Genomic DNA, 23824 nt, shown 5'->3' on the forward strand with positions numbered 1-23824 from the left:
CACTGCACCAGGTCACTTATAGGTCACCCCTATAGCAGGCCCTTCAGCCCTGCGGGCAGGGTGCACAGTACCTGTGTGTGAGGGCACCCCTGCACTAGCAGAGGTGCCCTGACGACCTCCAGGGCCATTTTCCCAGACTTCGTGAGTGCAGGGATGCCATTTTACACGTGTACTGGACATAGGTCACTACCTATGTCCAACAACATAATGTAATTTTGCAATCATTGGTTGTATGATTCCATGCACTCTGGGGGCCCCTTAGAGGACCTCCAGTATTGCCATTCAAGCCTTCTGAGGTTTTCCAGGCAGCCCCCAGCTGCTGCCACCTCTCAGACAGGTTTCTGCCCTCCTGCTGCTTGAGCAGCTCAAGCCCAGGAAGGCAGAACAAAGGATTTCCTTTGGGAGAGGGACACTACACCCTCTCCCTTTGGAAATAGGTTTTACAGGCTTGGGTGTTGTAGCCTCCCCAAGCCTCTGGAAATGCTTTGAAGGGCACAGATGGTGCCCTCCTTGCATAATCCAGTCTACACCGGTCCCTGCTCTGGCGCAAAACTGGACAAAGGAAAGGGGAGTGACCACTCCCCTGTCCGTCACCACCCCAGGAGTGGTGCTCAGATCTCCTACAGAGGGCCCCGGGGTTTTGCCATCTTGGATTCCAAGTTGTCAGGGAACTCTGGGAGCATCTGAGTGGCCAGTGCCAGCAGTTGATGTCAGAGCCCTCCCGATAGGTGCTTACCTGTTTAGCAGACCAATCCCCCTTTCAGGGCTATTTAGGGTCTCTCTCTGAGATGGTTCTTAAGATTCGGATTGCAAGACTCCAGCAGGAATCCTCTGCATCCTTTACTTAACCTTCTCACCGAAGAAACTGCATCTGGACCCACAAGGAACTCTATAACTGCAACAAAGAAGCAAAGACAACTTCTGCAACATTGTATCTTCAGCTCCTGCAGTAACTGCAACTGTTTCCCGGTCGTGCATCCTCAAAGGACAGCCTGCACCAGAAGAACGAAGGAATCTCCCTTGGAGTAAAGGAGTCTCTTCCCTGTTTCAGCAGGCACTTCTCTGCAACGGCGACCAGTTGTGTGGGACCTCTCTCCTGACGAGTTGCGTTGATCCTGCATCACGGGTGGTGGACTGAAGTGGTCCCAACAGTCCTGACGTCCAACTGTCCAACTTTGGTGGAGGTAAAAGCTTGCCTCCCCACGCAAGACAGTACTCCCGTGCACCGCATGTTTTGCAGTTGCCAGGGCTTGTTGGCATTCTTCCACGAAGTTCTTCGTGCACCATGGAGCTCCGGCTCCCAGCACTCCTTCCTGCGACGCACAGCTTCCTGCGTAGATCTCTGGCGGTGTGGGACCCTTTGTTGTAGTGCTGCGTGGGCCTCCTTTAGCACCTTCTTTGTCACCGTGCTGTGGGACTCCTGTGCACGCTGCCTGGACTTCTGAGAGCTCTATGAGTTGGTGAGAGCCCACTCGGACTCCCACTCCAGGGTAGACTCTACCTGATCCCTCCTGGTCCAGGGCAATGCCATTTTCCACTAATAACCACGAGCTTTGCTTGTGCCAAGGATTCGGCGTGTGGCATCATCTGCATCAACCAGGAACCTGCATCTGTCTTCTTGGGTGCAGTGCTGACTGTTGTTCTTCGCCGGTGGATCTTTTGCACATTCATCCAGGTTAGCAGGAGCTTCTGTTCTCGCTGGACTCTTCTGTGCTTCTTGGACTTGGTCCCCTTCTTCCACAGGTCTTCAGGTCCAGGAATCCATCTTTGGTGTCTTGCAATCTCTTCTGGTTCTTGCATAATCTTCTTTCTCGTGTTCTTCTGTGTTCTAGGAAAGTTACAGTGATTTACTCCTGCTTTCCTAGGCTCTGGGGTGGGATCTATTGCTTAACTTTGGTGTTGTCTAATACTCCCAGCACCCCTCTACACACTACACTTGCCTAGGTGGGAAACCGACATTCGCATTCCACTTTCTTAGTGTATGGTTTGTGTTCCCCCTAGGCCCATTTCTAACTAGTCTGATTTTAACTATTTGCACAGTTTAACTGTTTGTACAGCTATTTCTGCGTACTAGAGTATATAATGTGTGTATTACTTACTTCTTAAGGGAGTACAGTCTCTATGGTATTTTTGGCATTTGTGTCACCAAAATAAAGTACCTTTATTTTTGTGACATTGAGGGGCATATTTATACTCTGTTTGCACTGAATTACTGCAATTTTTTTTATTTACTCTAATTCGATGCAAAACGAATTCCCATATTTAGACTTTGGTGCTAGACCCGTCTAGCGCCAAGTTTATGGATTTAAAGTCATTTTTTGGAAGTGGAAACCTACCTTGCCTTAATGAGATGCAAGGTAGGCGTCCCCGTGCTGGCTTTAATGCCATATTTATACTCCCGTGCAAAAATGGTGCACGGGAGGGAGGAGGGGGTCAAAATGAGGCAAAACTTGCTTTGCCCAATTTTTTAAACACCTGGGTCAGGGCAGGTGTTAAGGGACCTGTGGGCCTATTTCCATGATGGAACACCATGCAATAAACCCACAGGCACCCTCCTGAGGCCCCAGGGACACTCCCATCCACACCAGAGGGAGAGCGGAGGATGGGGGACCCCATCCCAGGTAAGTATTTTTTGTTTTTTTTAAGTGCCATTGGGGGCCCTGACATGGGGCCCCCTACATGGCACTGGGTGCATTAGCCATGCCCAGGGGACCCTGGTCCCCTGTGCTGGCCATTGGGGTGGTGGGCATGACTCCTGTCTTTTCTAAGACAGGAGTCATGTGGTATGGATGGTTTTGTATCAGAAAATTACTCTAGGCTGGTTAGAGTCATTTTATTTAACTCTAACCTGCCTAACGTCATTTTTTGGTGCAAAAACCCCATCTTCCATATTGCCAGCCCAACCCGACTAAAGTCATTTTTTTTGCTGCTAGCCTACCCTTTGCACCAGATTGCATCATTCCATAAATATGGTGCCCGGCTGGTGCACAGAAATGGTGCAAGCCGGTGTTAAACTTTTTAGTGCAAAACTGAGTTGGTGCAGTTTTGCACCAAAAAGTATGAATGAGGGACTGAGTATTTTCTTTCATGTGTGTGAGTACTGTGTGACTACAGTAGTATTGTATGAGCTTTGCATGTCTCCTAGATAAGCCTTGGCTGCTCAGCTACCCCTGGAGAGCCTGGCTTCTAGACACTGCCTACATTTCATTAATAAGGGATAACTTGACCTGGGTACCCACTACAAACCAGGCCAGCCTACTACATTGTTGGCATCGGTGGGATAAGTACTTGCAATTGCCTTATCACTCTGTCACCGGTGCTTTCCACAGGAAAGAATACTGTATACCTAGAGCTATACACATATACCTAGTACAGGATTCTAGTCTCTTACTTTCCTTTCCAAGAGACTAGCGGTTAGGTAGGTTAGGGTTTCCTACAGTACACTAACACACTCACATAATGTCTACTGCTGGGCCTAGCTCGGAGGTCATTGGTACTCCCTATGACTCCCATGACCTTCAAGGAATTGAAAGGGCTTTGCAGAGATTGGAAACTAGATATGGGGAGGAACCCCAACAAGAATTTCCTTTTGAGCCTCCTTCTTCAGGATGATCAGGAGCATGCCGATAGCCAGAAGGAGAAAGAATTAGAGGGAGATTCTAACTCCTTAGAATCAGAAAAGCATCCTTCAGGTTCATGGGAGGGCTCTTCACCTAGTAGACCCAGTAGTGTAGCTTGTAGTGGGAGGGGCAGTCATTCAGTTAGGGCTCCCTTCACACCCAGAGCTCAAGTCACTAGGGTCATAGAAGATAGGGAAAGGTCTACCTCTGCCCATTCCCATATCACCTCAGTGTCTGAGGGATCCCATAGTTCAACTGCAGGTGATGACTCCATAGATAGGGAGCGCAGGAAACAGACTGGAGGAGGCCAGGCTGAGGCTGCAGCAGTAACAGCTAGCCCTAGATAGGGAGGCCCTGGCTGTGGAAAGGGAAAGGCAGGGGTTGGGGTTAGTACCCCAGGGTGCCCGCAGCAACAGTTTCAGGAGTTATGGGGTCAGGGAGGACACATTTATTCTAGAAACCTATATAAAATTGTTCCCCCATACAAGGTGGGGGATGAAGTCTGTAAGTGGTTTGCTGCACTTGAAAAAGGCCTGCAAAGTTCAGAGGGTCCCTCAAAGGCAGTGGGCTGCTCTTCTGTGGTTGTACTTTTCTGACAAGGGGAGGGCCAGACTTCTCACTGTCAGAAGAAGACCACTCTGCCAACCATGGTATTTTTAAAACTGCACTCTTGGATGGGTTTGGCTTAACCACTGAATAATACAGGAATAAATTAAGAGAAACCAGAAAAGGGTCCCCAGAGGATTGGGTTGACTTTGTGTAGTGTTCTGTTAAGGCTTTAGTAGGCTGGTAACATGGCAGCAAAGTGTCTGATTATGAGGGATTATACAATCTGATTTTGAGAGAGCATATTTTGAATACCTGTGTGTCTGAGTTGTTGCACCAGGACTTGGTAGACTCAGATCTGACGTCTCCCCATGAACTGGGAAAGAAGGCAGACAAATGGGTCAGAACAAGAGTGAGCAGAAAAGCTCATACATGGGGTGAAAAGGACAAGAAGAAGGATGATAAGTCTCATGACAAAGGTGGGGACAAAAATGAAAACAAGGCGTCTTTTATCAGGCCCACACAAATCTGGTAGTGGGTCTAAATCCTCTTCCAACCATCAGAATAAAAAGCCTTGGTGCTATATGTGTAAGAACAACGGCCATTGGGCAAGTGATAGTAGTTGTCCAAAGAAAAACAATAAGGCTTCCAGCACCACAACCCCTACTGCTCCAATTAGTGCCCCTAGCAATAGCAGTGGGGGAAATAACACTACCAATCGTTAATCCAAGGGTGTAGCAGGGCTCACTCTGGGAAATGTAGTGGGGGTTGGCTTAGTTAGGGAAAACACTGAGGCTGTTTTAGTCTATGATGGTGGCAATGGCCTTGCCACTCTTGTTGCTTGTCCCCTTAATATGGATATGTACAAGCAACAACCCCTAATAAACGGTGTTCAGGTTGATGCCTACAGGGACACAGGTGCCAGTGTCACAATGGTGATTGAAAAACTGGTGGGAGCAACAGCTACTTGGACATAAGTGCCAAGTGACAGACGCTCATAACAACACTGTAAGCCACCCTATGGTGTTGCTGATCTCAACTGGGGGTTGGGGTGGGTTGGTTGGGGGTTACTGGTGCAAAGAAAGTTGTGGTATCCTGTAGAATATCTAATAGGAAATTACTTGGAAATATCTACTAGGAAATTACTCAACCTGTAGAATGTGTACTAGGAAATGACTTGGAGACTTCAGCTTGGGCTGAGGTGGAGTTGGAGGCCCATGCTGCCATGCTGGGCATTCCTGGGCACATCTTTGCTTTGATAAGGGCTCAGGCCAAAAACCAAAGAGGACAGGGAAACTTGGATCCTGGAACAATAGACCAAGAGCTTACCAAATGTAGGGGTAGAAAGGGTAAGAAACTATCCACTATCCCTCCCTCCACTGATGATTCCCCTTTGAGGAGGATGAGTCAACTCCCTGGACAGAACCTACACCTCAAGAGCTGCAAGCTGACACAGCTGAGCTTTTAGGTGCGGGGGCCCTGTCACGGATGAGTTAAGTGCGCACAGGAGACCTGTTCCACATTTGAGTGTTTAAGGCAGCAAGCTGTCAAACAAGAGGCAGGGGATATCAGTGTCACTCATAGGGTGTATTGGGAAAACAATCTTATACACTGAGGCAAGGGACCCCAAAACCTGGTGCCATCAGGAGACTGGTCATTCCCTTGCAGTATAGAGATTTATTTACTTAACTCATGCTATTTCCCTTGCTGGACATTTGGGGCAAAGTAAGACCTGGGACAGACTTTGACTTTGACTGGCCTCACATATCAAAGGACACAAAGGAGTTTTGTCGCTCCTGGGTCACTTGCCAAACCAGTGGCAAGACTGGTGGCATTCCAAAGGTCCCCTTGATCCCACTGCCATTGGTTGGGGTGCCCTTTGAAAGGGTAGCGGCTGACATTGTTGGCCCCCTTCACCGTCCAACAGCTTTTGGAAATAGGTTCATTTTAGTGGTAGTGGACCATGCCACTAGATATCTAGAAGCTATACCTCTAAGGACCACTGCAGATCCTGCAGTGGCCAATGCCATACTTGGAATCTTTTCCAGGGTGGGTTTTCCAAAAGAGGTGGTGGCAGACAGAGGTAGTAATTTCATGTCTGCATATCTGAAAGCAATGTGGAAAGTGTGTGGTGTAACCTAAAAGTTCACCCTACCTTACCATCCCCAGAGAAATGAGTTAGTTGAGAGGTTTAACAAAACCCTCAAAGGTGTGATTACGGGACTCTCTGAAAAACGCAGGAGACGGGATGTCCTGTTACCATGCCTCCTTTTTGCCTACAGGGAGGTACCCCAAAAAGGAGTGGACTACAGCCCCTTTGAAATCCTCTTTGGTCACCTTGTTAGGGGTCCGTTAGTTCTTGTGGAAGAGGGGAGGGAGCTACCCTTGAAGCTCCCTAAACAAGATATAGTGGATTATGTGCTTGGCCTAAGATCAAGCATTGCGGAGTACATGAAAAAGGCCACTAAAAATCTTCAGGCAAGCCAAGAGTTACGAAACAATGGCATGACCAGAAGGCTGTCCTGACAGTGTACCAGCCAGGACAGAAAGTGTGGGTACTGGAGCCTGTGGCACCCAGAGCACTCTAAGACAAATGGAGTGGACCACACATCATAGTGGAAAAGAAGGGTGAGGTCATTTATTTAGTTGACGTAGGCACTCCTAGAAGTCCTCAGAGTATGTAAATAACATTAATGCACAGGATTAAATTTATAATCATATTAGATAATTAGGCTGACAAATGCAATAAAAAGAAACATCAACTTAACATACTAAGAAACATTAATTTAATATTGGATTAATTATACTAAAGTAATATGAATAGAAAATCAAAGAAGAAAAGAAAAAATCTATTGTATAGAGGTAGGACAAGGGGGGGGGGGAGATACTACTGTAAGGAAAGAGCATTTCTGTAGATATATTTATTCAATGAACAGGTCATTTTATGAACTGACCATCATAAAAAGTAGTGCTGTTAGATGCCTATACGTGAAACATGCATTGCAACAAAACCTCACGCACTCTGGAGCATTATGTTTTATGCTACGCAAGAACCTGGGCTCCTTCTGATTAGGTCTAATGACACCCATTTTCAAGATGCACCTGTAAAATACACAGTACTGAATACTTCCCTGATACATTGGTCTTGGGTTCTTTCCTGCCAGTCACCGACATCTTGCATTTTTATGTTTCAAAGTTAATTTTCCTGACCCATTTCTACTTCTTCCTCCACGTTCCCTCCCCGCAGCAGAGCAACAGTTGCTCCTCTTCCAAATTTTAATTACTACCACCATCTCAGATAGCCATCAAATTGAAAATTGTTTTTTTTGCCACCAATTCTATTAAGATTATATAACAAATACAGTATAGTCCCAAATCACTACAAAGGTAGGAAATCATGTAAATAACATTAATGCACAGGAGTAAATTAATAATCATGTTAGGTAATAAGGCTGACAAATGTAATGAAAAGAAACATCATCTTAAGGTACTAAGAAACATTAATTTAATATTGGATTAATGATACTAAAGTAATATGAATAGAAAATGAAAGAAGACAAATATTAAAGAGGTAGGACAAGGGGAGGAGGAGATACTACTGTAAGGAAAGAGCATTTATGAACATACATTTATTCAATTAACAGGTCATTTTATGAACAGAACATCATAAAAATTAGAGCTGTTAGATGCCTATACGTAAAACATGCATGGCAACCAAGCATCATGTACCCCACAGGCATTATATTTTATGCTACGTAAGCACCTTGGCTTCTACAGTGGCTCCCACTCACTTGTTCCTGGAAACAACCTAGAAAAAGAATAGGTTAACTGCATGCAGAGCACATCTCTTTTCACCGTCACCCAACCTGTGATTATTGCCAACTGCATTCCACACACTCTTAAAGGACACCTTCTGTGAGACGACAGCTATCGGCAGGCCAAGAGTTTTACAACTGTCCAAGTCAGGTCTGGAGGGACCCAGTGACCCAAAGAAGTATAGAAGAGGGATCATGGAAAATCTATATTCAGGAGTTTCATCACCTTTGCTAGACTCAGAAGACTATACTGATTCTCATGCAAATAACGCCAACAAATATTTTCTTGTGTCACTTGACTGACCAACATCACTACATGCCCAATTTAAATGTTGGCGGAGAGAGATCACCATCCCAATGGTGATGGAGTTCCCTTCCCGCCAACATTATGCCAGACCACCTGATTTAGATGCGAGTGGACCATAGGTTTCACACCACTACAATAGCCTGTGGGATGACAGAGGTTTGGCTATATGCCTGGCCATCTAATTTAGATGGATGTACATACAGTCGATTTTCAAAGCTCATCATTGGCAAGAAAAAACATGGGGGTAAGGGTCATTGAAAAGTGCTCCATGCCCCCCTCACCATGGAGGGATGTTCCCATGACGAGGCAGGCATTGTTTTATTATTTTCAAGAAAAAAAATCCCACATTGGGATTTTCTTTTTGAAAGATAAAAAATAAAATAGTTCAAGTTTCCTGTACAGCTCGGTCAAACTTACAATGCCTTGCCAAGAACTGCCGCGTAGGTGGCTTTTGTCAATGCTAGAAATGTGAGCTGGGCCAGCAGACATTTCTAAATATGCAGGCATCTTCATCAGCGTGACATCGTAATTTTATCAGTCGTCCTAGCGGAGAAAAGGCCGCCCAGCAATCTATAAATCAGGATCTTAATCTAAGAACTAATTATCACTCAATAATCCATTACAAATGAGGTATAGCGATTATGTATTCTTTTTCTAAATGTTGTACCAAAAATATTTTTTCTTCATGCTTTTCATATTACATTACGTACATTTTCATAACATGCACAAACTCCCTCAGGTTTTTGGAGATGGAAGTTGAGCAGACAGCAATAAAAGAAATGAATCTGCAAAGAAGTGGGTTTACAGCATCTTTTGGAGGCTCAGACGTGTGGACAACTGGAGCCAGAGTGTTCAAGGCATCGAGGCCCAGCACTGAGAACCGATCTATGTTCTTCTGGTGATTCCACTGATCTTCTTAACACAAAGGGAGAGGAGGGGAGGAGGATGATACAGACCCCATACTGTTTCCCTAAAAAAAAAAAAAAAAGCCAAATACACAAAGAGTATGGGGTGTTTTAAGTGGGTACCAGGTGATAAGAAATGTCCCTAGACCCTCTGTGTAACCCGGATTTCTGGACTTGTTTGTATCCTGGAAGTTATTCTGGGGGAGAGGAATTTCTCTTTACGGACTAGGTCGTCTCAAACACTATATAGTGTCATGCTTCATCATTTGACCCCCTAGTCCCATCCTGGTAGGACAGTACCACCTGGATGGACTCAACCTCGCTGTTAAAAGAACTTGGAGGGAGTGCAGAGATTAATCTTGTGTGGACAAAGAGTGGGATCCAGTTGTACTACGGAAAATATAAAATCACCTAACCAGTCACCTGCATTGTATTACACCTTTATTTGCTGTGACTGCTGGTGAGATTAAAAGACGGTGGTACTCCTATGGAGGGTAGTGGCTCACAAGGGTCACCTACTGTTCACTGGCCAAACATTTTTCTGCCTGCTAACTAGAGCCAAAGAAGGTCTCAGGGCTTTCATCAGGGCCTAGGATCCCTAGGTTCCTGCACAAACAATTTGTGTGCAGAAAGAAGGACAGACGGCCTACCCCAGTAGGCGGTGGCTAAATTAAGGACATGCAAAGAGCCCACCTGTGGGTACACTAACCACGAGGACCTGTAGGTGAAAAAGAACTGAAGTTCATATAAGACATTCTGAAGATATGTGCCACCAACCACAGCACACAAAAAGGTGAGAAAAGCATGCTCACACAGACTAATAATCATGCAGTTATAAGTACAAGCCTTCACACTGGATGTGGGACAAATATTCACAAATTTCGGGAGGGAGGGGAAAAATTGTCTCTTACCCTGTCAATCAGGGCGATTTGCCTCTGGTCTAGGGGAGGGGGAGTGTCCCCTTATAATCACACACTGTATATGGAAAAGAGTTGACAGAGAAAGTAAGTGAACAACGAACTGAGAGGCAGATCAAGATAATCAACATCACAACTGCTGGGAGGTACTGTAAACGGGCCCTAGGGGGATATTATGTAAATGCCAGAGCCTCCGTAATAGCAGGAGAATATCAATAGCACCCCTTCTTAGTGAGGCCTCATAATGCCTAATATACCTGATGAACACTAAATGCCAAAATCGAACCGGGCTGTTTGTCAAATTAAAACTCAATGAATAAATAAATAAATAAATAAATAAACACTATGCAGTGGAAAAGGACATGGTACGTGCCATTAGAGTACAAACTATGTATACAGAACATAAATAGAAATGTGGAGGAGAGGGTCTTATCTGTACAAGGAAGTCGTCCTCGGTCTCCGTAGAAGGTAGGGTGCAGGGCGCGGATGGAGACCCACGCTGACTTACTGCTCCAAAGGGTGACGCTCTTATGCGCACCTATTCTGACACACTCCCCGGCCGAAAGTGAATCTTGGTTGGGGAGGCTCGGAATATAAGTGACCTGCCGTTCGGTGGTGTGTACGAAATAGTGGAGAAAGGAAACGCCCAGTATGGGGAACCTGGGAAATGTAGCCCTGTGTCTCCAAGCTCCCGTCCAATGGGAGGGCGCGGGGCAGGTTCAGCCCACAGGAGCATGGAAGCTGTGCTCCCATCCCCTCCGATATAATTACTGAAGTAACCACCACACTCCATTGGGGTGAAACAGCCCCGTATGAGGAGAGGGGATAGGGGAGGGCGGTCAAGGAAGTAGAAATAAGTTTATTGAGATGAAAAAAGAAGAAAGTAAAGAGGAAAGACAGAAAGGAGGAACGAGAAGAGAAGAAAAGGGGGGGTTGTAGGAGGAGAAAGGACAGCAGGGGGGGGTAGCAAGGGATGATGAAGTAACCAGGGGAAGAAGGGGACCAAAAAAACAGCACCAGGACAAAATAGAGGGACCATGTTAATTAAGAAAAATTAGTAGAGGCACAACAAGATGTCAATGGCCTTCTCATTTGTTAAGGACCATGGTATTTCGTCACTGACTCCTATGGTATCTGTTTCCAGTCTCCACACCCATATCTGTTCATAGAATTCATAGTTCATAGTATAGAAGTGTTTGGTCCATATTGTTTGTCGTAGGTTTCAGTTTGTCTAATACTGTCCATTCTAGTTCATCCAGGGAGTGGTTGCAAGCTGGTAAGGTTTGTGGCATCACGTTTGCAACACATGGTGCTTCTGTGTTCACGGAGTTACCACTCTCTTCGCTGTCATCCCAGTGTACTTTAGTCAACAGGGACATTGGATCATGTAGGTCACATTTTTGCTGTTACAATTCGTGAGGGATTTTAGTATCCAATGGGTTTTCAGACATAGGTCCAGAGTACTTGTTTTACGTGTGAACTGACATACCCTACACTTCCCACATGGGTGGTGGCCTGACGCAGGGGGCAGCTGCCATAAAGTCCCTTGGTTGTTCGAAGGTGTCCTCATCTGATGTGTGTGGATCACCATGTCTCGTATGTTTGTTGCTCTCTTGTAGGCATGTAAAGGTTGTTCAAAGGGAAGTCCACATGACGCAAGAATCTTCCAGTCTTCCTTTATTATTTTCTGGATTTTATTTGATGGGGGTTGAAGGTAAGGATGCAGGTAATCTTCTCCGTCTTTTTCTTCTCTTGTGAAGATTCCAAAAGTTGGTCTCTGTTGTTGTTGCGTGCCCTTTTATTGGCTCTCCTAATAAGATGTGCGGAGTAGTTTCTCTCGAGAAGTTTCTTTGACAATATTTCAGCATGTTTGGTGTAATTTGTTGTATACGAACAGTTGCGTCTGAGGCGCAAGAACTGTCCCACCATTAAGTTCATCCATAGGGACCTGGGATAGAAACTATGAAACTGGAGAAGATTGTTGCAGTCTGTTGGTTTGTAAAAGACCTCAGTAGCTAGTATTCCATTCTTCGCGTAAATACGCAGATCAAGAAAGGCCAGCTCATTTCTGCCTATCATTATAGTGAATTTAAGGTAAGGGTTTAATGCATACAGTCAATTTGCAAATATTAGGGCCTCTTCAGCAGTACCTGTCCAGATCAGTAAGATGTCATCGATATAGCGTTTCCATAATTTGATCTGCCCCAGGAAGGGGTTATCCTCTTGGAAAACCAGTTGTCTTTCAAAGTGATCAACGTAAAGGGACACTAGACTGGGAGCAAAGGTGCTGCCCATTGATGTCCCATGTATTTGTAGAAAGAAAGTCCTCTCAAATTCAAAATAGTTCCTTGTCAACGCCGTATGGGCTAGGTCCAGTATAAATTCCAGAGATATTTTAGATTCACCTCTTGTACCCTCCAGTTGATCCCGAATTACCTCAAGGGTTGCCTCCTGGGGTATATTGGTGTAAAGTGATTCCACATCCAGCATGATTAGAAGTTGAGTATTTTTGTCAGATGGCATTGCATTTAGTAGGTTTAAGACATCAGCTGTATCTCTCAGGTAAGTGGGAATCTTCTTCACCATAGGTCATAGAAAGAAGTCACAGAATTGTGAGAGGGGTTCCAGGACTGATCCAATCCCAGATACAATAGGTCTGACTGGAGGTGGATTGATCTTGTGCATTTTTGGGAGAATATAGAAATATGGCACCCTTTGGGTTTGTTTGGACCAGGAAGGCTGCTACCTGCTTTGTCAGCCAATCGTTATCAGATCCTTTATTAGCCAAGGAGGCTATCTCCTCCTGGATTTCTAACGAAGGGTCCTTAGATAACCGTTTGTAGTGCTGCGTGTTCCCCATTAAGCGTAAACATTAATCTTTGTACATCTGCTGTGGTATTATAACAGTAGCACCACCTTTATCTGCTGGTTTTATCTCTATTGCGGGGTCTGATGTCAGTCGTTTGAGAGCTGCTAATTCTTTAGAACTTGTATTGTTAAAAATGTTGTTCGGTAACTGCTGTAAGTTGTCAATCTTCTGAATTAGGGATTTTTCAAATGCCAGTACCACGGGTGGAATTTGGTTCATAGGGGGGCAGAAGGTGGATTTTGGTCGTAAGCCTGTGTTCTTTTCTGTTTCTAGGTCTGAGGTGGGTCTTTCCCAGAAGAAGGTCTTCAGGCAAACTTTGCGGAAGAACTCCGCAAGTTCGGTTCTCACTTTGAACACGTCTGTTTTTGGAGTGGGGACAAAACCTAGTCCCTTTTTTAAAGCCCTTGACCCAACTATGTCGATGGCTCTGTTACTGAGATTAATGATAGTACTATCTCCAATTGTTGCATCTATGGCTGTTACGTCTTACTCGTGATGGGGGGGCATTGTCTTGTGGTGACTCAGTCTCTAGGAGTTCTTCTCTTTGTCTCCAGCTCACCCTTTTCTTTCTCCCTTTTTCCCTCCCTGGCCTCTGTCTAAAAAAGAGGGGTTGGGAATGGACCATGGTGCAGGATGCGATGGGTACATGGGAGCCTGAAATTGGTCGGTGGGTCCATAGTGTGTGGGCCAACCCCATTAGTTATTTATTGGGGGAAATGGGGATATCATAGATAGATGGATCCATCTGCCCCGGAAGGGGCCTCGACGTCCTCGTCAAACTGTCAAGGAGGACTCACTATCAGAGTCTGTACTGGTGTTCCTGCCTGATGATGCATCCGTGGAATTGTTGTATTTGGGAACATATTCCACTTTTGTGTAAGGATAAATTCTCTCATGTGAGATCTTTTCAGAATTAGGAGATTTTCTGTTGGGTCAGATATTCCTTATGCTCATTAATGTTTTTGTTTGTTTCCTCTAGCTTCTTTTTAAAGGAGAGGGTGGTGAGCCCCGTGTTCAGGTTGTTCTCACTAGCCTTAATCTATACTAGTAGGGCCTCTGATAATCTGGTGGCTGTTTTTATTTTGAGGCTCAGCCAGTCTCGGGTACATTTCCACGCAATCAGAGATAAGTCTTTTCTGAACTCAAGGTCCTCTAGAAAAATGTGTGGTTCATGCTGTACAATTAGACCACTTGGTGCTCCATTGCTCTGCAAATATTCTGTCAAAACTGCCCTGTGGAGGATAGTTTTGACCTGTGTCCGTTTCAGGTCTACCAATGTATCCCAGTCCCCTAATTGTGATAGAGTTTTGGACAGTGTGGTGTCTCCTAGTAGTGAGTGTGAGGATAAGATTGCCTCCACCTCTTCATCGTCAAATGTGAGGCCTTCTGCCATTGTTAAAGTTGTGAATCCTACTTACACTTGCTTTCTCCTAGCTTGCAACAGTGTGGTCGGGGTTACCAGGGTGCTCCAAGAAACTTTCTCTCCCAGCAAGCTGCTGTTCAAATCTTCTTAAGACAAAGGGAGAGGAGGGGAGAAGGAGGATACCATGTTGGCCAGTGAAACATGAGAGTTTACCCCACATTCATCCTGGACACTGCTGTGAAGCTCCCATTTTGTGCATCTCTGAGGATTCCTTAACTGAAGACAATGTTTCATCAGTGATGCTAGAAGCGCTAGCGGTAGTCTGTCATAGGAGTATATTGGGTAGATGTCCGACTCTCATGGAGCTGTGTCTACTGATGAAGACCTCAGGCCCAGTTAGCTCTAGAGTTCACTGCAGGATGTCTCCTACTGCTCTCGTCACTTCAGATATTTCCTGTGGCTGATCACATGGGATCTCTAAGCGGGCTCACAATAATTTACCACCAGAGTAGGAGTATTACACTTCTACATCAAAGCACAACTAGTACACAAAGACAACAGGAGGAAAAATGAAACATTTACACCGCAGGGATACTGCACATTGTTAGATGCATTTAGGGTTACAGACGTTTGGTTTACATGCAAATGTCCTTTTTAACAAAATAATAAGCGCATTACAAGCATAACTTGTGATCTTCATGCAGAACCCTGTGGTGCGTCTATTTACCATGGACTTGTCTGGTTAAACATTCCTTTTGAGGGAGTCCCCATATTAGTATATACTTACCCAGATACTTATAATGGGAATGGACTTTATTCGGGACCTAGGGAATGAGACAATTTTCTGATGTGCAGATAATAAACACTGTTTAAACACGGACTGTGCATTTCATGTTTGCACAACATACAGTTCTTGTGATATTAGATTTTGTTATTACCATTGGCCCCTTTTCACACGCTAACTCCCCACGCCTCATCAATGACAGATACAAGTCACCCCTGCTGGTCATCTGTGGACCCACGGTGTTAAGGACCGGAGAACACACCATCACTGCTGCTTGTCACCCGCTGACTGCCCAGTGCTGATCTCTCAAACCCCATGGACTTCAAGCTACTCTAGGAATCCATATCCAGCACCAGTCTAATATGAGCTTGTTACTCACACTAACCACCCCACTCTTGTTGACATAAGAGTCAATGCAACTAAACAGAATCCAGCAAAAACACCTTTATGGCTCTGAAGTGCATAACTAACGGAATCCAATATGGATGGACGAGGTACAAACCACAATAGTATCCACCGCAAACATATTAGATTTTTGTTTAAATGAAAGCCAAAAAGTACAAAACAAATGTGATTCTGAGCATTAACCTTCCGTCCGTGTACAGTTCTTCATTGTCACCCACAGCTCATTCAAAACACACATTCCAAAAAGCGCGTGGTCCAAATATCAAATCTACAAAAAATAAAACCTTACAAGCATTAAATCCAAGCCCTATCCCACTGAGATTACAGCTCACACCATTCCTCAAATGTTACCATCAAAGTAGAATAATATGAAGCCGCAGCACCCAACTCTAAGCACCCGCCACTGCGGCTCCTTGCAAGCTCAGACCCTGTTTAAACCCATCCAAAAACAAAGGAATCCTATTCCACCACAAGCGTTTCACTTTGGTACAAACTGTAACAATACAAAAAACATGGAACCAACAAACAAGACACCTGTGAACTCATGGTATCTTAGTCAATGATAATGTCACTTTATCCCTAATATGATTCAATAAAGAATTAATTATACATTTCACTACTTTTGTAACTTTCCACAACAAAGGCCACTTTTATTGTCCTGGAAAAAGCTCTTTCAGAGCCCAGGTCTCGGACTGCCAGGAAAAGGCTGCCCCCGAATAACTTCTGTCTTCCTTCCACTATCCTTCTCTGTTTAGCCTCGGTCATACTGTTTCCGCTACTCATTCTTTGTTGCCCTGCTCTAACTACATAGATTGTAGCATCCCCACAAGTGGATTTTTCTCTGACTGTGAAAGAGACCAAAAATAGGGCCTAAAACGGACTAGAACCACACCTGGTTTTAGAATTTTAGAAAATTCCGTAGAACATTAATGAAGAAATTACTTTGACCTCTTATAGTGCTCAACACCAGTTTTATACTTTCTAAGCAGTGTAAATAGCAGGTATAATATTTTCCAACTTCCATGCATCTTTCTCATCACATGTATCCCCGGGAAATTCATCTAGGGGTTATATCCAGTTAACCCAGCTCGTCAACTCTTACAACCCCTCGGTTTCCAAATCAGGATTGTGTTCTGTAGTGTTGGTGAACTCACTGGTGCTGACTGTAATCTTCTGCAAGTATTGTATCATTTGTGCACTGACTGTTTTGAGACTGAATGTCGTTCCCATGTTACATCATGGTTGGTGTGTCCAAGTTAAACAAGTGCATCCTTTGATATCTACTCAAGCTTCAAGACTGATTAAAAATCATCCTACATTTGCAAAATGAAAATGGCTTCTCTCTGGTTTGTATTTGCTGGTGAATGATTAATTGTTCTCCCTGGGAAAATTCTTCCCACACTTAGGACATTTATTTGCTTCTCTTGATTCTCCCGGACAAATTCTTTGATGTGGTTGCATGGATAGGTAAGTAAATCTCTTTTCATCTTTCCAGACTCACTACTTGGGTTGAGAGTCTCACAGGAGTTTGTGTCGCCTGTTGGGTGTAATGTTTTATTCAGTTAGGTCAAAGTTTGTGTTGAAATCCACCTCATGTCTAGTGTGCATGTGGCTTATTTACTGTGTGCACTATTTTGTGTTTGTTTAAACAAGAGTTTCTGCTATAGGTCTTTCCACATTCCATACATGGGTATCGCTTCCCTATGTGTTTCTCAGAATGTCTCTTCAGTGTTGATAAATTACAGAAGCTCTTCTCACAATCCGTACATAGGTATCGTATCCCTGTATGTTTCTCATGATGTTTCCTCAGTGCTGATAAGTCACTGAAGCTCTTCTCACACTCCGTACATGGGTATCGTTTCCCTGTGTGTTTCTCATGATGTCTCTTCAGTGCTGATAAGCCACTAAAGCTCTTTTTACACTCCGGACATAGGTATCGTTTCACTGTGTGTTTGTCATTATGTTCCTGCTGTGATAAGTTACTGGTGACATCAGTCCCGGGCCTCGTGCTCGGAACCGGCCTATTTACTGAATGTTTTATTTCGTGTCTTTTTAAACAAGAGATTCTGCTGTAGGTCCTTCCACACTCCGTACATAGGTATCGTTTCCCTGTGTGTTTGTCATGATGTCTCTTCAGTGTTGATAAGTCACCGAAGCTCTTCTCACACTCCGTACATGGATATCGTTTCCCTGTGTGTTTGTCATAATGTTTCTTCAGTGCTGATAAGTCACTGTAGCTCTTCTCACACTCCTTACATGGGTATCGTTTCACTGTGTGTTTGTCATGATTTCCCTGCAGTGATGCTAAGTTACTGGTGACATCAGTTACTGGCCTAGTGCCCGGATGCAGCTTTTTTACTGTGTGCATTATTTTGTGTGTTTTTAAACAAGCGATTCGGATATAGGTCTTTCCACACTCCGAACATGGGTAACGCTTCCCTGTGTGTTTGTCATGATGTCTCTTCAGTGATAAGTCACCGAAGCTCTTCTCACACTCTGCACATGGGTATCGTTTCCCTGTGTGTTTGTTATGTTGTTTCTTCAGTGCTGATAAGTCACTGTAGCTCTTCTCACACTCTGTAAATAGGTATCGTTTCCGTCTGCGTTTTTCAAGTTGTCTCTGGAGTGATAAGCCATCAACGCTTTTCCCACTTTCAGCAGAGCTTGTGTCCTGGTGTGGGTCGAGGAGTAGAGATCTAGTGACATTTATTTCATTATCTGTACTTGGGAGTGGTGTCCCTTGTACAATTGTGTTTTCCTGCTGACATATCCGCAATGGTGGTGGGTTATTTAAAATATTTTCTTTTTTAATATAGAGAGATAATTTCTCCTGTATGTCTGTTTTCTGATCTGCAGACTGAAACGTTTTAAAATATTTCCCCGGTTCATTAATTATGGCTGAATTATTTTCAATGTATGTTCGTTGGGGTTTCTTCAGTTTGGGCTTGGTGCTGGAACCTTGACCAATTTCAGGTGTTTGATGTTGTGTGTTTCCAGCAGATATTGGCACATTTTCACTTTTGTGAAATTGTTCTTGGTCAGCATACTGCACAACAGGCTTTTCTTCGTTTTCTGACAAAAGCTCTTTTGTTTCAAGTCTTTCAGGAAAGCTGTCGGGCTTCTCTAGTTTCTGTTCAGTATATTCCTCCTGTGAGTCGAGGGTTTCTTCCTTTATGCGCATCCAGTGACTATCCGTTTGATGTTCTTGTAAACTGACTGGGATCTCCTCATCTTCAGCTTTAATTATTACCCGTACACAGTTTGCTGGAAGGTCATCTTTGTTACTTCTGACACACTGTCCGGTTGTGTCCGAACACTCTTCAGTGGCAGGTACAGCGCTGCTGCAGGCACAGGGATGCCAACCAACCCCACTCTCACCTTTATGAAGACAAGCTGCTAACCCGAGTTGTTTCATCCTTTCGTCCTGTAAAATCCACAGATATGCACACGTCAGATTCAGGGTGCTCGTGGGTCTGTGGAGGTCAAGTGTGAGAGTACTGCTTCCACAGGGGAACTCTCAGTCCAAGTACGAGGAAGCAGAGGAAGATCAAGTCCTGGCACAAAAGTCATTAAACCCTGGGTAGTGTGGCTTTTATCTCCTCCACAGGCCACCACCAGGATGCTCCGCCTGTTCCGGGTCATAAGGACGATAAATATATTTGTAATGATAGCAACGCTGCGAGGAAGACGACACCCCAAAGTAAACAGACTTAACAATGTGTCAATTCACTGTAAGCTCAGGATGCATCCTTCTCAATATTCATCATCAAAGATATGGGAGAGCGGCCGTCATTGAAAAACTGCCTTATACGAGCACCAAGTCAAAAGCTGATGCTGGACACCAGTTTGTAATGTCCGCGTTCTTGCTGCGAGTGTATTTTGTGTAGGCCAGCGAGACAAGAGCAGTCTTTAGCTCAAGCCTTCACTTAAAAAGGGATCACTTGTGCCTGCTTTCGCTTACTGGACTCATTGGTTTCTGAGAATTAAATGTCTTTATTTCTGGCTCTTCTTGCAGATATAGGAAAGTTTCAGTGTGTCTAACTCTTCTCTGCTTTATAATCTTGTTACATTTCCATGCTTCCGCTCTCTGTTGGGTATAAAGACATTTGCAATTGATTATTAGGTAAGGTTCAATGTAGAACACAATAAAATATAGCAATCCACTTTTTAAGCCTTTGAAAATAAGCAGAAACATTTTAATGAAAAAAGTGTACTACTCGTGGTGAAATTTAAAAACGTTTTAGAGTAAATTAAAAAAATAATAAAATACTGCATGACCCCTAAAGCATTACAAACATGTCAAACGTTTAAATGGACATCTGAAAGGTTGTAGCAAACTGTGATTCTTCCTACCACGAATGTGCTGCGGAAATGCAGGTCTTCCTACTGAAATGTGTGCTCTGTTTTAGATATCAAGACACCAAGGATACGTGCACCTCTGATTAAACTCTGGTAAAACTGAATTTCTGGTCAGCTCTACTGCTTTCTCTGCTATACCAGCCAACTCCCAGATGAAATATCTCAAAACACTACTAGGATCGAAAGACGCTTATTGCTGCAGCCAACTGACAGACGCTCCTTATTTGATTTTAAGGCAGTTGCAGTGTGTTTTCTTGTGAAAGAGAACATTGTCATCACACATCTACACAAATCTCTCTCAGTGTGCTGAGACGTGTTGCGGTACCCAAAGCGGTACTATCCTAGTTTGGTGGACTTGGACGCAGCCCTCAACAATCGCTAGTAGCTGTGGGGTAATTAGCAGTGCATTGTGAGGGTGCGTGTTATAGACCCCGATTTACTCAGTCCTCGAAAAATCATAAAAATATTACAAGACCTGCAGGTCGAGTAAGTTGATTAATCTACCCAACCATAACTGCAATGTACTTGACCTGTAAATGGGTCTAAATTGTGTGACTCTAGGCAAATATTTTAGTTCAGAGAATCGCCTTTTTCTTATTTGTCACATATGAGTGCAACTTCAAATATGTGAGCTCAGCATTTCTGCTGTTCAAAAAAAAGACGTTGTTTGATTAAATAGACCAAGGGCCTGATTTAAGAAAAGTGGACCTGAGTGCCACTTTTCTTGCGCTCCTTAGCGCCCCCTTACACCACCATGTGTGCGCCATATCTAAAATACAGCACACCATCGCGGTAGTTAAGTAACTAGCATCAAAATGTTTGACACTAGTTCAGAGCTTTGCAGGATTAGTGTCAAAAATGTTGATGCTAATCCTGCAAACAATGGGAGCCTCCTTTCAATGCCTGCTCTGAGCAGGCGTTAAAACTTCTGAAACAAATGACACAAAGAAATCTCTTACATTTGTTTGCACCATTTTTCCGGCTCCCCTAACGGGGGAACGCCCCCTTTGCATACATTAAGCCTGGCTCAGGCATAATGTAGCGTAAAGGGTTACAAAGTGGCACAGAGCATGCATTGCGGCACTTTGTAAATATGGCGCAGTGATTTGGGCATTGTTGGCCCACATTTGCGTAAAAAGAATTGCGCTAATATGGCGCAAGGAGGCAGTAGCGGCTCTTAATTTGGCCCTAAATGCTCGCTCTATGTATAAAAAGAATCTCGCCCACATACAGGGGCACAGGATCCATGACTTGCCTCTTAGTTTACTAATAGCATTGCTACAAGGACAGGAGTGTTTCTAGGTTCATGTTTAAATATCACTTTTGATAAATATATTAATAAAGCATGATGTGTTTGCATACTGTCATTTACAGACAGAACATTTCCAAGAAATTTCCAAAAACATTTCCACTAACTTGCACTTTTACTGATAAAACTATATAACGTATTAACAATCTATGAAAATCGGGTTTCAGAATACTTTGCACATCACCAAGTAAAGTGTTCTGATTTGTTTTCATCCTATTTAAATATGTTTTTCGTCCCACAGAAGTACAAAGAATGGGCTTTCACAACTACTGAAATATATTTAACAATGTTTGTACACTTGACATTGCTATTTAAATGTTGTCTGTTGGGAAAAACCTGACAAAATCCTGGAACTCTTCGGTGAGAAGGAAAATGAATTGTAAGACAAACTGAGTTTTGATCTCTGTCTCTGAACACAGAGCAAATGTGACAAGAAAAAGACTTAAAGGCGTCTTTATTGCTCCTTCGCTTTCTGACTGAACAGAACACCTGTTCTTTGTCAACTCGCCAGAAGGGGCGCTGTTAGAAATGGGGTCTTTAGTTGACAGGGGTAAGTACTCTTGTCCCAGAAGGGATCACAGTCCTATTCAGGGTAAGTCACAACACAATCCAAATTATCCTGTGCTCACCCTCTGGTAGCTTGGCACTGAGCAGTCAGGCTTAACTTAGAAGGCAATGTGTAAAGTGTTTTTGCAAAACTTTATACAATAACACAGTGAAAACACCACAAAATGACAGCGCATAGGTTTAGAAAAATATATATTCATCTAGTGAAGTTATTGATCAAACAATGAAAAATCAATCAACAGTAATCAAATGATGAGTTCTTTGAGGTTTAAATTCAACTACAGTACTGAGATGGCACAATACCTCCAACTGGGGCTATCATAGTATCGCTGAGTCGTTACCAACAATTAGACACCACTGGTGCCAGTCACAGAGTCGTACGGATCCCCAGGTACAGTACCTTTGAGAAATTGAAGCAAACGAAGAACAAGTGTGCCGCATGGAGTCGGAGGGAGGCGTCGCTGGAGTCGGTGCGGCACCAGTCCCTTACACACTGCCCGGGGAAAGAGGTGTCAGTTCCGCACTGCGATGCAGGTGGAGGTGAAGCGTCAATCGGGTCCGGATGCAGGGGAAAATGATGGGCCATCATCAGAGATGCTTCGATCCTTTGTGACCCAGTGGGGTCGCTGATTCCGGTCCGTCAGGACGTGATGTGTCGACATTGCAGTGTCGTGATGACCCTGTGTGACGTGAGCGGAGTCATGGCAACGTCGGAATTGCATTGCTGGCCGCGGTTGTTGTGTGCAGCGAGGTCCACGGAGCGAGAGGATGCTGCGGCATCACTAAAGTCGTTCTGTTGTCACTGAATTCGGTGTACTAGCAAAAAACTAGCAGTGGAGGTCTTTGTAGTATCTGAAGCTCCAAAACAGGAGGCGAGCTCAATCCAAGCCCTTAGAGAGCACTTTTTGGGTAAGGTAAAATCAATCAATTGTAAGAGGCTGGCCCTCTATGTAGTGTGCAAAACTAGGCACACTGTGCAGAGGATCCAGGAAACTACACATTGGTTTCCAGAGACAAAAACTAGTTCACCTAATGCTCTAATTTTTGAGGTAGCTTGGTCCAGCATTTAGGCTAATCTTGGAGAAGTGCAAAGCATTTGTTGTACTCACAGTATCAATCATGTACCACACACATTCAAAGGAATAATTCAAGACCAATTCATAAAAATACTTCAGATTTTTATATACATTTTAAGACCAAGATAGTTAAGATTGGTTAAGTACTTTTTAGGTATGATTTTCTGAACTTTTAATTTATGCAGTCTTTCTGTGCGTAATTACGCACCATAGGAATCATTCAGCACTTTCAAAAATGATTATATAGAATCGTACTGTTGCTTTACCAAGTTAAGCTTTCGCAGATTGGTCGAGGTCATCGGTGGGCACCCTGTGCCAGCAGGAGAAGTTCGGGTGGCTCCTGGTTCCGGCAGGAGCAGCATTGGAAAGTCTCTTGGAGCTAAGGCAGGGCCACTGCGAGGAACTACTTGGAAAAGGTCTGGAGGTGCAAAGTTAAAGGTGGTGCCTTTGGGTCCTCTTGTGGTGTCGAAGTCACAAGGGGTGTGGGAGCCTGGGGGCACAGCTGGTTCCTCCTTGCAGGACGTTGTGTGGCTGGGTGCAGAGCAAGTTGGTGATCCAGGAGCTGTGCGCAACAAAGTCCTTTGGAGCTGAAGGTGAGTCTCTTTGACGACTGCTTACAGGACAAATGGTGCACTCTGGTGGACGGTTCAGGGTGTTCCTGAAGTCCCTCCACTGGGGCTTCGTCCTGGTCCAGTTTCAGCTCTTGGGGAGCTGGTTTTCTTATTGTTCCACATCAGCTGACCAGTATTCAGGGTATTGGCATGACTCAGCCACTGGAGGGCGCAGTGCCACCAAACTTGGCACACTTGCGGGGTTTGCCCTGGAGGTCGTCGGTGTGTCATCGGGTCCGGCTGCAACTTCCGGTTTGGGAGATATCGGGCTGTCAGTAAAGTGACCCTCACTGGCTTGTTGGTTCTTTGTTTGTTGCAGAGTGGTACCTCCACTCAGAAGGGAGTTCTTAGGCTATTTGTGAAGCATGGAG

The 23824-nt window shown here is 44.4% G+C and overlaps 1 protein-coding gene across 1 annotated transcript in view; it reads right to left on the reverse strand.

The window, feature by feature from the left end:
• Window positions 1–7654: 7654 nt before the first annotated feature.
• LOC138293776 (zinc finger protein 883-like) overlaps window positions 7655–23824 on the reverse strand; it is a 156373-nt gene continuing 140203 nt past the window's right edge. Inside the window, exon 3 of the mRNA XM_069233118.1 lies at window positions 7655–19618. Within this exon, the coding sequence (XP_069089219.1) occupies window positions 17129–18946 (1818 nt within the window). The 5' untranslated portion in view covers window positions 18947–19618 and the 3' untranslated portion in view covers window positions 7655–17128. The remainder of the gene's footprint in view (window positions 19619–23824) is intronic.

The sequence above is a fragment of the Pleurodeles waltl genome, chromosome 4_2 (assembly GCF_031143425.1).
Source record: "Pleurodeles waltl isolate 20211129_DDA chromosome 4_2, aPleWal1.hap1.20221129, whole genome shotgun sequence".
In the NCBI taxonomy this organism is placed as follows: Eukaryota; Metazoa; Chordata; class Amphibia; order Caudata; family Salamandridae; genus Pleurodeles; species Pleurodeles waltl.